The sequence below is a fragment of the Cordyceps javanica genome, chromosome 1 (assembly GCF_051103115.1).
Source record: "Cordyceps javanica chromosome 1, complete sequence".
Classification (NCBI taxonomy): domain Eukaryota; kingdom Fungi; phylum Ascomycota; class Sordariomycetes; order Hypocreales; family Cordycipitaceae; genus Cordyceps; species Cordyceps javanica.
The window spans coordinates 2,036,355-2,051,717 of NC_139295.1; the positions used below are offsets into that span (position 1 = coordinate 2,036,355).

The 15,363-nt window shown below is 51.6% G+C and overlaps 5 protein-coding genes and 1 non-coding gene across 6 annotated transcripts; 3 read left to right on the plus strand and 3 right to left on the minus strand.

The window, feature by feature from the left end:
- The first annotated feature begins 506 nt into the window (after positions 1–506).
- On the plus strand, positions 507–610 carry V2A60_000637. Its single transcript has one exon. It is a non-coding gene; the product is annotated as a tRNA-Phe (tRNA).
- Positions 611–826: 216 nt separating this feature from the next.
- Positions 827–3,907, minus strand: V2A60_000638 (uncharacterized protein; the record flags this gene model as incomplete). The annotated part of the gene is made up of 1 exon (XM_083252006.1): positions 827–3,907. The coding sequence occupies one exon, from the start codon at positions 3,905–3,907 to the stop codon at positions 827–829; it is 3,081 nt and encodes a 1,026-aa protein (XP_083108132.1).
- A 526-nt stretch (positions 3,908–4,433) lies between these two features.
- On the minus strand, positions 4,434–4,864 carry V2A60_000639 (uncharacterized protein; the record flags this gene model as incomplete). The annotated part of the gene is made up of 2 exons (XM_083252007.1): positions 4,434–4,739; positions 4,790–4,864. The coding sequence occupies 2 exons, from the start codon at positions 4,862–4,864 to the stop codon at positions 4,434–4,436; spliced, it is 381 nt and encodes a 126-aa protein (XP_083108133.1).
- A 3,121-nt stretch (positions 4,865–7,985) lies between these two features.
- V2A60_000640 (uncharacterized protein) lies at positions 7,986–9,164 on the plus strand (the record flags this gene model as incomplete). Its single annotated transcript, XM_083252008.1, has 2 exons — positions 7,986–8,258; positions 8,619–9,164. The coding sequence occupies 2 exons, from the start codon at positions 7,986–7,988 to the stop codon at positions 9,162–9,164; spliced, it is 819 nt and encodes a 272-aa protein (XP_083108134.1).
- Positions 9,165–9,676: 512 nt separating this feature from the next.
- Positions 9,677–11,207, minus strand: V2A60_000641 (uncharacterized protein; the record flags this gene model as incomplete). Its single annotated transcript, XM_083252009.1, has 4 exons — positions 9,677–10,743; positions 10,793–10,956; positions 11,007–11,082; positions 11,141–11,207. The coding sequence occupies 4 exons, from the start codon at positions 11,205–11,207 to the stop codon at positions 9,677–9,679; spliced, it is 1,374 nt and encodes a 457-aa protein (XP_083108135.1).
- Positions 11,208–13,192: 1,985 nt separating this feature from the next.
- On the plus strand, positions 13,193–15,243 carry V2A60_000642 (PLC-like phosphodiesterase; the record flags this gene model as incomplete). The annotated part of the gene is made up of 2 exons (XM_083252010.1): positions 13,193–14,672; positions 14,732–15,243. The coding sequence occupies 2 exons, from the start codon at positions 13,193–13,195 to the stop codon at positions 15,241–15,243; spliced, it is 1,992 nt and encodes a 663-aa protein (XP_083108136.1).
- Positions 15,244–15,363: the final 120 nt, after the last annotated feature.

Below are 15,363 nucleotides of genomic sequence, written 5' to 3' on the forward strand. Positions count from 1 at the left end.
TTGAGGTCGAATCTGGAAGCCGCCATCGTATATGATGTGAGAGTGCACGAGAATGTCTGGTAATGGGAGCGATTTGATTTAGATTGCGTACCTTCTGCATCGGCGGGGAAATCTGTTTTAGTGGCATCATTATTAGCAAACGAAATGTGTTCTCCTTTGTGAACATTGCCAAGAGTTTTATTTACGACGCCAGGGTACGGTGGGAATGTGACGTTGCAGATGCAGCCAGAACGGCCAAACGAATGACTACCGAGTAACACTGGGATTCCAGGGACAGCAGTGAAGAAGGCGTTGGGGGAGGAGCGAATAAGCATTCGAGATTTCTAAAAAAAAAAAATTATGAAATGCTGTTTTGCTTTCTCTCTTTTTTTCTCTTTTTTCTATCTTTCTTTCTTTTTTTTTTTTTTGCCTCTTTCTCATCTCGGTATCCTCCTTTTCCCCTAGGTTTCTTTTGGGTTTTCGGCATGACTATAGAAGTAAATTTATCTCTGCTGCGGAGACAACTAGCGGCCATAGATTAGCTGGGAGATCGTCAGACTGAAGTCCAACTTCAATCCTACGGATTTAGATACCTATCTGAAGGTCGTGTGTTCGAGTCACACTGGCCGCAAGTTTTATTTTTTGCCCTTTCGACCCGAGTCCGTTTATCTGTCTATCATTACTATCCTCTACTCTTGAGTTTTGAATTTTTTTTCCCCTTTCTATTTTTGCTAAACGCCGCTTTACTGGAGTATATACTAGTCGGACCAGCAAGCTCGCCTCTCCCACAAGCTGGTTGGGAGGATTTCGAATGGGCTCGCGACCGACCCATGCTTCGATTGGAGAACTACACCGAAGTATCTTGGCCCCAACCAAATAAAATATGCGACTCCCCCAATGTCTCCGTGAGAAGAAGAACCAGATTGTCAATGGTTGAGAGGAACCTGAGATAGGAGGATATCGCGACGCAGTACTGAGGATAGCTTTCCTGCCGCAGGTGTGCTCTATCGACGACAGTGTGCTTCTTGCGCTGCCACGCATGATAAAACGTTCGAGTAAGAGGTGTGGGTAGCCTCTCGGGTAGCGAGGCCCCGTTCTCAAACGATTGCTGAATGATATGTAGAACCGCCATGATGTCACCAATGACATGGTCATCGACCAGGCCGCTTACGGTTTCGAAGCGATGTTTCAAAGCCGGCGGTAGACTATGGGCAGTACTCAAGAGCCGGCTGAGAGTTTGGTTCAGATTGCGGCACTCTTCTAGAGCTCTCTGCAACGTCTTCTGGTCAAACGGGCCAAAACTCATTTCCGCCTTGACCAAGTGAATTGAAGGGGCCAAAAGAGACAGAGAGTGGCCAAGCTCGAGCGAGTCGCGCTCCGCAAGGCCGCAGAGACCGGTGTTCTCTTCGGGCCGTTTCTGAGCCAGAAGCAGGATCGCGTACTGGTCAGACATTCGGCGCACCGACTTGGCCAAGCCGTGGCAAACGTGGCTCGTGGCGGACGTGGGCTTGGGGAAAACGTGCACAATGGCAGCGGCGAGGAGCCCTATGAAGACGGTGACGACTCGTTTCCAAAACGCCTCGTAGCCCTGGCCCGGAAGCCCGTACTGGTAAATGTGGTGGTCGTCGTAGCTGAAGCCGACGACCAGGGCAAACGTGGCACCGCACATGATGGCGGCAACGGTAAACATGTGCGGGCCCCAGACGCGCAGCCAGACGAGGGGGACCGTCATGAGCGCCGTGATGGCTCCCAGGCCGTACGGATTGCCGCTGCCGGACCCGGAGCCAATGTACCAGGCGAGCATGCCGAGAACGCCGCCGGCGACGGTCCCCACCGCGCGCGAAAAGATGGACACGACAAAGTCCGCCATAAAGGGGAGCAAGGTCAGCTGCGCCGTGATGACGGCCCAGATGCCCTTTTCGCGATAAAAGAAGCCGGCGCTGTGCGGGATCGCCGAAGGGATGGACGTCGCGATGGTGACAATCACCAGACGCGCTGCATACATCCCGGCCGGGTTCGTGAGCCATCTGTACGCGGTGATGATGGCTCTGCTGGTTCGGGACTTGGGCATGCCGTTGCGCCTGAGTTCTCGCACCTTCTTCAGGCTTTTGATCTGGCCGGCAGGCCCATGTGCGGCATCCGTTGCTTCAGCCAAGCTCGGGCTGTGGTCCGTGGCGAAACCGCTGCTCACTGCCTGGTCCGATGACTTGGGGCTCACGAGCCACGACACGGCATGGCGTATCGTGATGGGCATCCATATACGACTCTCGGTTCGCTCGCGGAGAAGCAGCACTAAATGGTCAATTGACGCTTCTAGCGCGGAAGAGAAATCCATCACATGCTCATTGAGTGCCAGAATGGTCGTGGTGTCGCGAAGGGGCATCGGATCGTTTTGATCGCCGCCATCGGGCCGGAGGCTACCCTCGTCATCAAAAAGGCCCTCGTACTTTGCGATGAGTATTTCAGGCGTATTTACAGCGCACCTCTTTCGCAGTACCCGCATTTCATCCGCCTTGGCCTGCAGCTCACTGCTGAAGCTGCCAGCAGTCTCTTTCGCGAGCTTTTTGGTCCAGCGACAGCTGTTGACCTCGTGAACGCAGCGACAAGCGAGGTCGATGGATTCGGAACACGCTGTCAAGAGTCGCGCTGGGACATCCCACAGCGCTGCGCTGCCCTCTGGAAGAGCGCCGTGTTCGGACCCGTGCAAAGCACTCATTATTGCTGTCAGCTCCTGCAAGTGGTGATGACCAGGACGAAATTGACCTGTGTGTTCGCCTCCATTTATAGCCACTGTGTCGGCCTGCTCTTCTCGATAATGCATCAGCATTTCATCTTGGCTTGCCGTGGAAAGTGCGGCAACGTGCAAATCAATCAGCGCTACGCTTTTGCGCATGGCCTGTTGAAAGAGCCTGTTTAGTTCCACCAGATCATCTGCGCTCCAGCAGCAGCGGGAAATGTCAAGCGGAAGCAGCGACATGAGAGGTTGCATGGCCTTCCACAAGCCAATCAGCTTTGCGCGATCCGCCTTGAGCTTCGCCAGGTCTACAGGCTCCCTGCGCAAACGCCTATCGGTAGCGCTTATGGAAATGTCGAAACAGCGAAGCAGGCTTTCCATTTTGTCCATGATGGCGGCCGACGTGGACTGGGGAAAGAACAAGACGCACGAGGCGGCCCCGAGACCAATCCCAATCGCGCCGGGTTTCACCAAAACACCCCCGATGCTGGCGTTGAAGGAGGGCAGGCTGGGCGCATTCAGCAAGAAAATGTCGGAAATGATGGTGCCAAAGATCTGCATGAAGCTAAACTTGGGATTGGTCAGGCGCAGGCGGGCCAATGCATAGATGAAGACACAAATCATGACGTAGAAGACGGCGGTGACTCTTGCATCGAGCATGAACCCGTCAAGCACAAGGAATCTGGCCTCGTCCGCGGGGAGCGCGCCCGACTCGCGCGCCTTTTGGGCCGCGCTCTGCTGCAGGGCCGCGAGCCGGGCGCTCGTCTCGTGCGCCGGGCGCGCCGCGAGGGCCGCCTTCATCGTGAGCAGGCCCCATGCCCAGGCCAGGCACATGCCCAGCAGGGCAGAAGCGGCGGAGAGCAGATACGGCAGGAGGATGGTGGCGGGCGGGGCAATGTAGAGCGTCAAGGCGGCGAAGAAGGTGGCGATGCCAATGCGGTCCAGGGACGGCTGGATGAATATGAGCAGCGTCGCGACCCAGGTGGCGATCCAGCAGCGGAATACAATCTTGAGATCTCGCTTGTTGAAGTGATCCAGCAAGGCGGGTAGCTTGAGCCTCCGACGCAGAAGCGAGCGATTGTCAGGCGACGAAGCGCTTCCCTTGCCCGTGGCTGCCTCTCGGCTAGCGTGCTCCCTCACGCCGGCAGCATCGGGGGGAGCGGCCCGGCTTTCGGCTTCATCACTATCAGCCATTTTTCCGTCTCACTGGCGCTGTGTACTTGTCGGAGAAGGAGAAGGCTGAAAAGAGGCGCGAGAGAATGCGAAAAGCAAAGTATTGAGGGTATAGCGCGTTTTTGGGCCGCGGAAACCGTTGGCTCGCGCCAGTGCATTTCCGGCTTGCTCCCGTAACATCCGAGGCCACAAAGAGATCCGCGGACGCACCTCTAAAAAGAGGAAACCTTTCATGCAAGAAAACTTCCGCAAATTCGTTTGCCTGGTTTTTAGACTCTGTAATCCGAGTAAATGACAAACAGTAGACGCATTACAGCGTTTTTTTTTTTTTTTTCGAAATTGTTCTGCTACATTCACTAAATCCAGCGTAGAAGCAGTAGAACCAAAGGCTTCAATGGAGTATTGAGTAGCCTTTTAAAAGGTAGTGACTTAGGGTACTTAGGGTACACTAAGAGCTATATCCATGACAAAATGTATCCTAGACCCTGAGTATTTGGGTTGAGGAACTCAAGATCAGGGCATAAGATGAAACAGCCACAGTCGCAGCCTAGGCAGCCAGGCAGTCATCTAGAACCTTGTCGCTAGCAGAGATGCACTCGTTCTGCGGCTTCTTCTCCACATCCACGCAGTTATCGTAAAATGCATTCGACTTTTCATCACAGACCGCTTTCGGGTCAGTGGGTGGCTGGTTGGCTGGCGTAGGCCTAATAGGGTGGATAGGCTTGACAGGTTCAAAGTTGATCGGTCTGTCGCCGTTGTCTACCTCCTCGACCTTAGGCTCATCACTAAAAACGCCCCAGATCTGGTTAGGGTCGATGCAGTCAGGTTTGTTGTTTGTCGCGGAGCATAATTTCTGGAAAGAGTTAGTGACAGACCCCGCGCTGGAGATTTCTGGTCGTTTACATCAGCGAAGCTTGCAGGGGCAGCTGCGCCCATGCTGCTAAGCGAAGTAAGGAGAAGGACAGAAAGAAGCTGCATCTTGGTAAAGATTATAGCAACATTAGGATGAAAATCGAGCAAGTGATTTGATATCTGTATTGCGAGAATGACTGTGTTGAATTTGGACGAAATCTCTGGCTCGTCGTGCTGGTTTTATAGGCTCGTCGTGCACTTGTCCAGGGACGGTCTTCCTAAAGGATCGATTCATGTAAGTACTTTCTAGACTCAACATAAGACGAGAGATTAAGATTAGTGTCAATGCTTCTTGTCACAATCGACTCATGACGTGAGTCAAGTCAAGGCACTAGTTAGCACGTAACGACGTTTCTACCTAGTAGCTTAACGAGTATGGGAAATGCGGTATGAATCATTCTAGCGTCCTTAAAAATCCAAGAGGACAGATTGAAGAATCAGGCAATTGCTTGATGATTACTGGGTACTTTGTGTACACGTCATGTGGCTGAGTGTCTAGCAGATCTGGCAGCTAGTTATTTGTCCAACCTGGTAGGTCTTCTTTTATTTTAAATAGTGTAATGAGGTGCTGCCAGTGAAAGTGGTACGTATATTCTGTGACTTGTAGGTAATGGGCTTGTAATCGCTCTGGTATCAAGGTTTCAGGTCTATGGGCACAAATATAAATCACTAACGTTTAGATCCTTGGGTTGTATTAGTCCGTTTTATATCCTTATTACTAACCGAACGGAGCTATGCGGATCTCCCGGGGCAGTCTTCTACCGTCGGTCACCACAGCGCAAAGCCGTAGCCAAAGATAGACTAAACGCTCTAGCTTAGAGCGGGAGGAGCCAGGACAAAACTACCCTTGGATATAAAAGATAAAGTAGAAACTTGTTAGAGACTCATCTATGCAAAATTACTCTTAGTTGAATGTGACTAGGCTTGATAAGTAATTAAGTGACTGCCCATAATTCACCCGACTCAGTCACGCCTCGTATTATCCATTCGGCATATCATTAAACGCAAGTCATACTACGCCAGAATCAGCTCATTGTTGAAGTTGCATAATGCTTCAAGGGGAATATAGTGGCTGGAGGGCGAGTCAGAATCTCGAGGCGGAATTTGAGCACAACGAGCGACGAAATTTCCGGCTGCAGCATGCCTAGCCTGCGCCCAAATACTGAAACAGCTGGGTTACTCTGCGATGATGAACCCTTACTACACCACAATTGTACTCATCTGAGCATTGCCTCGACACTTTGATCACCTTTTCTCGAAAATGAAGCTCGCTATCCTCGTTCTCGCTGCGGCGCTCGGGTCTGCAAGCCCTACACGTAGACAGAACTCGACACAAGGTCAGGATGGGCAGAATGCCTGTGATTGCTCTGAGCCTTTCAAAACCTATGCTTTGGTGAGTGGAGGCTGTCCAGATGGCTACGAGGATATTTCTTCTGTTAATATTCCTCTTTGCGCTCAAATCAAATGTTCGGCCGATGATTATAAAGCCCAGTGCAGCGCCAAGGCCGAAGAAGCGACGCCCGAGGTTCAAGAGGCCAATCCCGAGGCCCAAGAAGCCACCCCTATAGCCGTGGCGGGAAAGCCTACAGATGAGCCAACAGCGCCGAGCGAGCAGAAGGCATGTGATTGCCCCAAGCCCTCCGAAGAGACCGTTCCTGAGACAGAAAGCTGCCCAGATGGCTACGAGAATATTTCTCTGTTTTATCTTCCTACTTGCGTTCAAATCAGTTGCTCTAACGATGATTACGAAGCTCAATGCGGTGCAAAGCAACATTAGGACTGAACGTAGGCGCTATACATGTCAAGCGGCTACATGAGGTGATGGTAAATCGCGCGCTTCAGGGCATTAGAAATATGTTTTTCTCTCTTGATGTAGATTCATGGTCTTCAAACTGTTCTCGAACAAAAGTCAGACCTTCAATTCAATCACTACTTTCAATCACACAAATCCTCGCAACTTAATACCTCTAACACGTGCTTTTCCACATTGAATTTCAAAAATCCGGACAAAAGAATTTCAACTTGATGGTCAGTCTTGCTGGATTACCTGCAGAAAAAAAAACAGTGAAAGGGCAATATGTCTGTACGTACATGACACAATGCGGCGGCGGCGGCGGCGGCTGCCCAGCCGGCTCTCAGAATATGTAATGATCTAGGTCCGATCACTCGGGTGCTACTTTACAATGAGTAGTGAGAGGACCTGGACAAAGTCTAAGCAGAAGAAAACTGATACACGGAGCCAATATAGCCTTGAGTCATGACCCAGGTACGGGTGGACTACTCCGGCCTATGTAAGAGACTTGGCATAATAGAGGATGCCCCCAAGCACTCCATACTCAGTACACGGTTGCCAAGAGCTTCGCCCTTTTTTCCTTGACTGCAGCCGCATGGCATCCCGAGGAGCCGCCTGTCTGGCGAGGGCCATTTGCCACCCACCGCTGGAAGCCAACCATCAGAGTGTGAAAAAAAAAACGTGGCCTCCAGATGCGAACCGTTGGATGAGAACGGTGGACAGTGGCGGCACTCCAATCCACTGCAGGATCTAATAATTACTAGACTGCACGGATAGGAATAAAGAAGAAGGCTTTGAGAGTTTGGATTCCAAGTTAGAGGACAAGTTTCCTTGCAACTGTCGCTCCCGACGCCAGCATGGACTTTTTATTAGGGTATAAGTCAACCATTTGCCTGCCACTCACACGATTGAGATCAAAACATGATCTCCACATTTGCGGAACCAAAGACTATTCTACCAGTGCCACAGGTGCCGAGCCGATGGAGCCGCGGAAGGATGGGATGATGGGGTAGCCGGCCGCATGAACCGTGTCCCCTCCACGATGAGTCTCCGTTGCGACTAACTTGCGGGGCCGTGTCAGTTGGTCTTGTACTTGTTCACTGACTCCATCAGTCAGGTTCGTGAAAGATATAACTTACTCATGTTTAGACTGTAAGATGGTGACTCAGAAGCATTTCGATACCTCTGGTTTGACCCTTTTCCAACGTCAGCTTCACCTCAGGCAACACCGCCCAACAAAATCAAAGACATTTATGTAGGCTGGGTGGACGAGGTAAATGCCATATTCGTCGAGAAAATTGTCTCTATTCCAACGAAAGACTCTCTTTGTCCGATTTGTTGCAATGTTTACCAGCCATTGCAGACCCAAACATCAGCCTCAAATTCCCCATCAGCATGACCTTTGGGCCTTATGGCGAGGACATACCATGCAGCAAATTCCATCCGACGTCATTTGCAGAGCTTAATACAGCTCAGAAATCTCAGTACTCAGCCTGGGAGACCTGGTGCAGCAAGGGCTGCGTTGTTGTACGCTGCGACGAGCGTGGCTTCCGGCAGTCTCCTGGATATCTGGATTCCATGTCTGCCGATACCACAGATTCTTTTTGCCAGGCAATAGAATGGGCTGCTGCGCAGCCGTGGTCTGCCGGCAAATTCGGCCTTCTCGGCGTGAGCTACTTTGCAGGAACGCAGTGGCGTGCTGCTGCACGGTCTCCCGTGGCCTGGCCTGCATCATTTCCTTGGGAAGGCACGTCTGATCACTATCGTGACCGATGTCGGCACGGGGGCATACTCTCGGAACACTTCATAAGTTTCTGGTGCAAGTCATTACGAGCCAGCACGGTCTGCCTGGCAGGTCAGAGAAGAATTGGGGCGACGACACAATTGAGGGAGATTTGACTGACGAAGAGCGCGCAAAGGCTCGATGCGACCAAACCATCGACAACGTGTCGCATAGCTTTCTAGACCAGTCGCACTACGCCACGCGAGACTTTTGTTTGGAAAAAATCAGTGTGCCACGGTTTTCAGTTGCCAATTGGGGCGGCATTGGTCTGCATCTACGCGGAAACTGTTCACGACTACATGTACGCGGCCTCCAAGTTTAAATATCTCCGATTCATTGTGAGCCGCCATGATCTTCCATTCTACTACAGTAAGGAAGTGGGACTTCGACTCAGCTTCTTGGACGCATGGCTAAAAAATGACCATCGTGAAGGCTGGACACAGGAGGGCAAGGTCAAGGGTGGGCTGCGCTGCTGTCTTCGCGAAACGAATCCAGGCAACGCGCGACATTGCCACTATCTCCCGTACCACGAATACGTCTCCACGGGCGAGAAATACATGACGGCAGATAAAATTTATGAGGTTGATGTCGAGATCCGGCCGACTTCGCTCGTCATCTCTCCAGGGCATAGGCTACGCTTCGAGGTATCGTCAAGGGATACTTGCGGCAGTGGCCTGTTCTTGCATCAAGATCCGATAGACCGCGACAGGAAGCGCTTCGCCGGGTTTAATCACATTCATTCTGGTGATGGGAGACACAATTACACACAGCTCCCTATCATTCCTATTTGAATCTCTAAATGGTAGCTCTTAGCCCTTGGGACGACATTTACGATCAACCACACTTTCACCGCTTCCTTCCACGTAGAGAGTAGAATTAGAAGAGAAAATTGCCTTTTGTAAAACGTTCAATAGAAAGCATATAGAACGAATTCAAGGCTTAATATAGGCCTCGAGCTAGTTCAGGGCACTATGCTCCTATAGTCTTCCACTCCTAGGTCCTCTTGAGCGGACCACACCTCCGCGGAGCCTTACGCAGTGCCCAGGCCGTTCACAGATCCCATGATCCTGGTCAAAATAATGGCGGCATCCCGACCATCTCGTCTCTGATCTATTCTGTGGTTCAATACATTATAGCCATCAACACAAGGTCGTATCAGCATCAATTCATTAACTACTACGAAGGCGACAACGAACCATACTAGGGAACAACACAATCCACATCACCAGGCTCATATAACCTGTCCAGGCACCCCCCTGGGGTCACAGACACATTATCCATCATAGCGCCATGCCTTGTATCCCTATACCGGGCTGGCGGCATTTGCCGATCCTACAGATGAACCACTTTGCTTTCCATTGTTTCCTGCTTTGAAAAAGGTTTCTGGCAATTTCCCTCGCATCATTTCTCTCGCCTTTGCCAGCCAGACTGGCGCTGTACTCAGCAGCACCCACACGATCGGCATGACAATCGTCAACGGGATCGCCACGGCCCAATACACCCAGAACCTGTTCGAGATTGCCCACCTGTTCGCCTCTGGGTTGAAGTTGAAGAAGGACGTGCTGAAGATTGCCGACACAAAGGTCGCCGGCAGGAACGCAGCCGTCAGGAACGCAATCTTCTTCATCACGGAGTTGTCCGCCAGGCTTAGGACGGCCATGTTCGCCGCGCTCTCGGAGTGGTTCTGCGCAACCTTGTTAAAGGAGAGATTGATCTCGTTGGTGAGACGGTCCTTTGTGGACAGCATGCGGTGGTGGAAGCTGGAGATTGTCTGTTCGTAGAATAAGAGGCGCCGCTGCACATTCTTGATGAACCTGTAATTGCGCTGCATTCGGCTGTTGTGGACCTCGTCCACCCAGTCGCGGTGCTGTGCGGTGATGTGCTGGATCGTCTCGCGGGTGACGGTGAGCACCTCGGCGATGTGGATAGCGTGGCGTGCGAGGTCGTGGAGGGAGCGGTAATCAGGCCCGTTTTTCGGCTTTCGGGTCTGATCTTCTGGCTGTTGCACATCTTTCTTGGGTAGTTTAGGATCGTTTTCGTACAGTTCAATGTCACGGACGCAGTCTCTGATCGACCATATGGAACGGTCATTCAGCTCGAGAATGAAGCTCAGAAGCTTGTAGTATACCCAGAACGGGTCCTTGAGCTCGCGAGTGGCAAGTGAGCCCAGCAGCGTGCGGCGAATGCTCTCTTTGGTTTGACGCTTGGTGTCTGGTTTGCCTTTCTTTTGTTCAAATGATAGGACAACTTGGCGTCCTGACTTGAGCCACTGTGTGAAGGTGTTGACTTTTATCCACTCGTATTTGTGACCATTTTTGTCGCCCGTTTTGTCCAGGCGGACTTGTTTGGTCAGGAAGTGCGACCAGGTCACTATGAAGCGTGAGTGCCAGTATTATCTTCGAGATGGCATGGCGCCTACCATGGCCTTGAACCTCTTCGGCCTCATTGAGCACGTCTTCCCAGCCAAAGTAGCCGTTTCCCTTTCTGTAATGCTCCTCCCACCAAACCTGTGGAATGTTGAAGTTGGCCGAGAATTTGTCTTTACAATGTACGCACTCGCGAATTGTGTTTGCGTCTGCAAAGCTTGAGATATCATCAGCGCATGAGCGCCGGGGGAGTATTTAGATACGTACATGAGTAACACATGCTGGTGGTATTGCTGGAGAAGTGTCGATGAAATATGACTTTGAAGATGCGTGTCACCCCCATCTACAAAATCGTTAGCAGCGTGCGATATAGCGCACACTAGGCAAGGCAATCTGCTTACCGGGGTTCCAGATGTAGATCTCTTGGGGGCCGCACGTGGTGCAATTCGATTCAGAAGCTTCCTCCATTCCGGTTGCAAAGGCTCTGGGTACCTATGGTCGAGGGATGCAAAGTGCAACTTATTTCTCGCTACTGTCGAGGGATGCAAGGTGCAATTTATCTCTCGGTACTGTCGAGGGATGCAAGGTGCAACTTATATCTTCGTAGTGAAGGTCGCCGACTATTCATTTAGTCTTTATTATTAACAAGCGACTGAGACCGTTTCACGTAGCTGCCTTGCCAGCATGGGGTGCGGCGCGTAATTATAGGCTCTGACTCGTCAGCTGCAGACCCCTTATTCGTGCAGCAACGCCTTGCAGGGATCTACAAGGCAAGTTTATTAGTAGCCACAACAAGGCAGACAGTCAGTCAGTCGAGTCTTGAAAACTAGGGATTGACACTAATAGTATAAGTAGTTTTCCAGCATGAGGAATCGGTAAAGGTGGGACTGTCCCGTTCTCATATGCAACGTTTCGGGCCTTTCAACGCCATCATTACTATATATGCCAATGCAGCATCGTCATTTCATACATTTTTACGTGTAAACCAGAGTCTGTTTAGTGGTTTAACAGCCACTGCAGCGATACCACGAAATCGTATACCGACTAAACGCTCTTCACGGAACTTTTGATCGGGAATCGCAACTTGGTCGTGTTTCCAGGGCTTTTATGTATATCTCTACGGTAGATGATGCATTGTTCTTCGCGGAGTACCCAAGGAATGCATGGCCCGTATTGATTTTGCGTAGCTACGGTCACATGCAACTTGCCGAAGAGCCGGAAAGGTACATTTAGGGCGACATCACTACCACTCTTGGTGATATTTTTCCTTTTGAATGGCATTAAGAGGATCGGCCATGTGCAATACTTCGTCGTTTAACTTACCGGAGGTCTGCACTATGGCATCATTCTGCGCAGCCCAGCATCTGACGAAGCAGATGCCAGCGATACGTCACGCTCAAGTTATAGAGAGAATACTACTATGACGGCTCTCACAAGATCTTTGAGTAAAAGCTTTCAGTAGACAGACTAGGGTTTCTTCGCGGCGTTGCATTATGTCACTACATGCATCGACTGCGAGGATGCTCAGGCTTGGCCACGGGTCTATTCCCCGCACTGGCCTGGGAACTGGTGCCTATCGTTGAGACTTTAACAAACTGTGTTTGGTATGCCTATTCTCATTGCATGTTTCTAATAAAAGGGTTCAAACATGTTTCTGAAATCTCACCAGACCTTTTTGCCACCGAGATTGCTAATACTTTGGCAAGCCTCGTTTCATAGGATAAATATGCCTAGTACCCTATACTAGACACGACACAGAGCCCAGACAGAGTTATCAAGACGAGAGGATCTAAACTAAAGCTTCTTCCTGTCAAAATAAAAAAGTATTTTGATACTATATTGGATTGCTGATTCGAGATGACTAAAAAAAGGGGGTGACATTGACTAGAGCTTTATCTGGCTGATTAGCCACCCGCAGACGCGGTCTCAATCAGCTCGATTCATGAGTGAAGACGCGTAAATTATTGATTGTAAAGAAGCCATCCAAGGAATGCTCAGCTCCTATGAATTTTGAGAATTACCATTGGGTTCTTAACAGTGTTTGAAACGGCTCGTACATGTGTTGATCTGACTTAGTTCCAATGCTATTTTGCCCCAATTGTGCGTCATGGAGCCTACGCCTGAGACACAATGTGGTCTCACTCGACTCGGCTGAAAGTGAAAGAATAGGGTTTAAAAAAAAACCTCCTATCAGACTTCAGAGCCGTTATGAGCCCAACTCTTGCATGGAGTGGGCGGTAACAGTGCACTGTTCAGGAGTCAAGGAAGGCCTCCACCTGGCACTTACCTAGCTTGCAGCGGTCCCGCCTCGCTATAGGTATGTACTACAGGTTAGTAATAGTAGGTTAGCTATGCCGCCCTATTCAAACGCTGCAACGGAGCAGCCGCCGTTTCACGTTTCGACTGACGGCATTCGGTGTATCGATACTCATCATAATTCCAAAATAGCCGTCATGGCATCTAAGAAACAGACTACAATGAGAAACTCCACGTCTCCACCGCCCAGTGAGGCGCTCGATGCGCCCGATGCGCCGGGTCAGCGTTTCCCTCAGGCTCGCGTCGTCGAGAGCTTTCAGCCCAATGTCATGAAGCATCTGCGCTCTATCTACGCTGTACATGCAGGGTCAGAAAGTACGTGGACAGCTTCTCAGACGAGCGATTTTATCCGCAACTTACAGAAGCATGAGCAAATCTTCGACGACGATGGCGACACGCCCGCCCTGGATCTTGCTGGTTTCCTAGACTCTATGGCCTCGTCTAATGCGGCAGCCATTCTCCCTCGCGACAACGAGGACCTGTCATGGCCCATGTCGGCATACTTCATCTCATCGAGCCACAACACGTACCTCACAGGCAACCAGCTCTACAGCGACAGCACGACAGAAGCTTATGCCAATGTGCTGCGACGCGGCTGCCGTTGCGTCGAGATTGACGTCTGGGATGGCACAGGAAGTGACGCGGAGAGCTCAGAGAGCTCCTCCGACGAGGAGAACACGACCAGACTCGGTAAAAAGGAAAGTCATAGTCAGTCTGATAGGCTGGCACGGCTAAAGTCCAGCCTCCCCGAAGCCGTCGCCTCGCGGCTCAGCAAAACGGGCGCACTGCGGCGCAAGCTCGAGCGCACCGCTAGCCACCGTCTCACCGACGCCAACAAGTCACTTACCTCGCTGCGCTCCTCGTCGCAGTCTTCCCTCGCCAACGAACCGCGTGTCCTGCATGGCTATACTCTAACTAAAGAAGTTTCTTTCCGCGACGTGTGTGCCACCATCCGGGAGCATGCCTTCGCGGCCAGCGACCTCCCCCTCATCATCAGCCTTGAGGTACACTGCAACCCCGAGCAGCAGGCCATCATGGTCGACATCATGAAGGACGCCTGGGGCGACGTTGCTGTGGTCGCGCCGCCAGAGGACCAGGTGCCGGCCGTGCTACCCAGCCCGGATTCCCTGCGCGGCAAGATTCTCGTCAAGGTCAAGTATGCGCCGCCAAACAGAAGCCACGGCGAGAGCGGCGAGGAGGAGGTCGAGGGACTCGACCGGACAGATAGTGAGTTGCCCGTCAAGGCAGCGGAAAAGAAGAAGCCGTCCAAGATTATCAGGGCGCTGTCCGATCTCGGCATCTACACGCGCGCGGTGAGCTTCAAGTCGTGGGCGCAGCCAGAAGCCACCATGCCTGCTCACATTTTCTCACTGTCCGAGAAGAAGTTCACGACGCATCATGAGCAGAATAGCGCCAAGCTTTTTGAGCACAACCGCGACTACATGCTGCGTGCGTATCCTTCAGGACTACGCATCGGAAGCTCCAACCTCAATCCCCCGCCGTTTTGGGGTTCTGGCGCACAGATCGTCGCGCTCAACTGGCAACAGACAGACCAAGGCATGATGCTGAACCAGGGCATGTTCGGTGGCACAAACGGCTACGTCTTGAAGCCAGAAGGTACGGTTTAGAGATTTCTATCGCCAGCTGCATAAAACATTCTAACACACGTTGCCCAGGTTACCGGCCGCACCTCGCAGCCAAGCCATCTCCCAACGACATTATCCGCAAGACCCTCTCTCTATCCGTTACGTTTTTCGCCGCGCAGTACGTCCCGCTGCCGTTTGGAGACACCTCCGACAGCGGCTTCCACCCTTACATCAAGATGGAACTGCACGTCGACGGCAACCCCAGCCACGACCTGACCGGCAATAAGCGCACGCTCGCCAACCAAGGGCATGAACGAGACGGTGACCACAAGGCGCACACCAAGTCGCACCGGGGCGGGGCCGATGTGGACTTTAAAGGCCAGGTGCTTTCGTTTCAGGGTATCACAGATGTGGTGGAGGAGCTCACGTTTCTGCGGTTCAAGGTCTGCGATGACGAAATTGGCAATGATGACCTGGCGGCGTGGGCATGTGTTCGGCTGGATCGACTGGCGAGCGGATACCGCTTCATTCACCTCTGGGACAGCAAAAGTCAATTGACCAAGGGTGTAATTTTAGTCAAAGTCGATAAAAAGCTTGCATAGTCTCAAAGGCTAGCAAGAAGACCTACAAGTATTTATCAGAACGTCTCTAGAGTAAGGCGCGGCACTGCATGCATAGGGCACTCGGGCACGGTAAAAATTCATTTCACTCAGTCAAGGTGG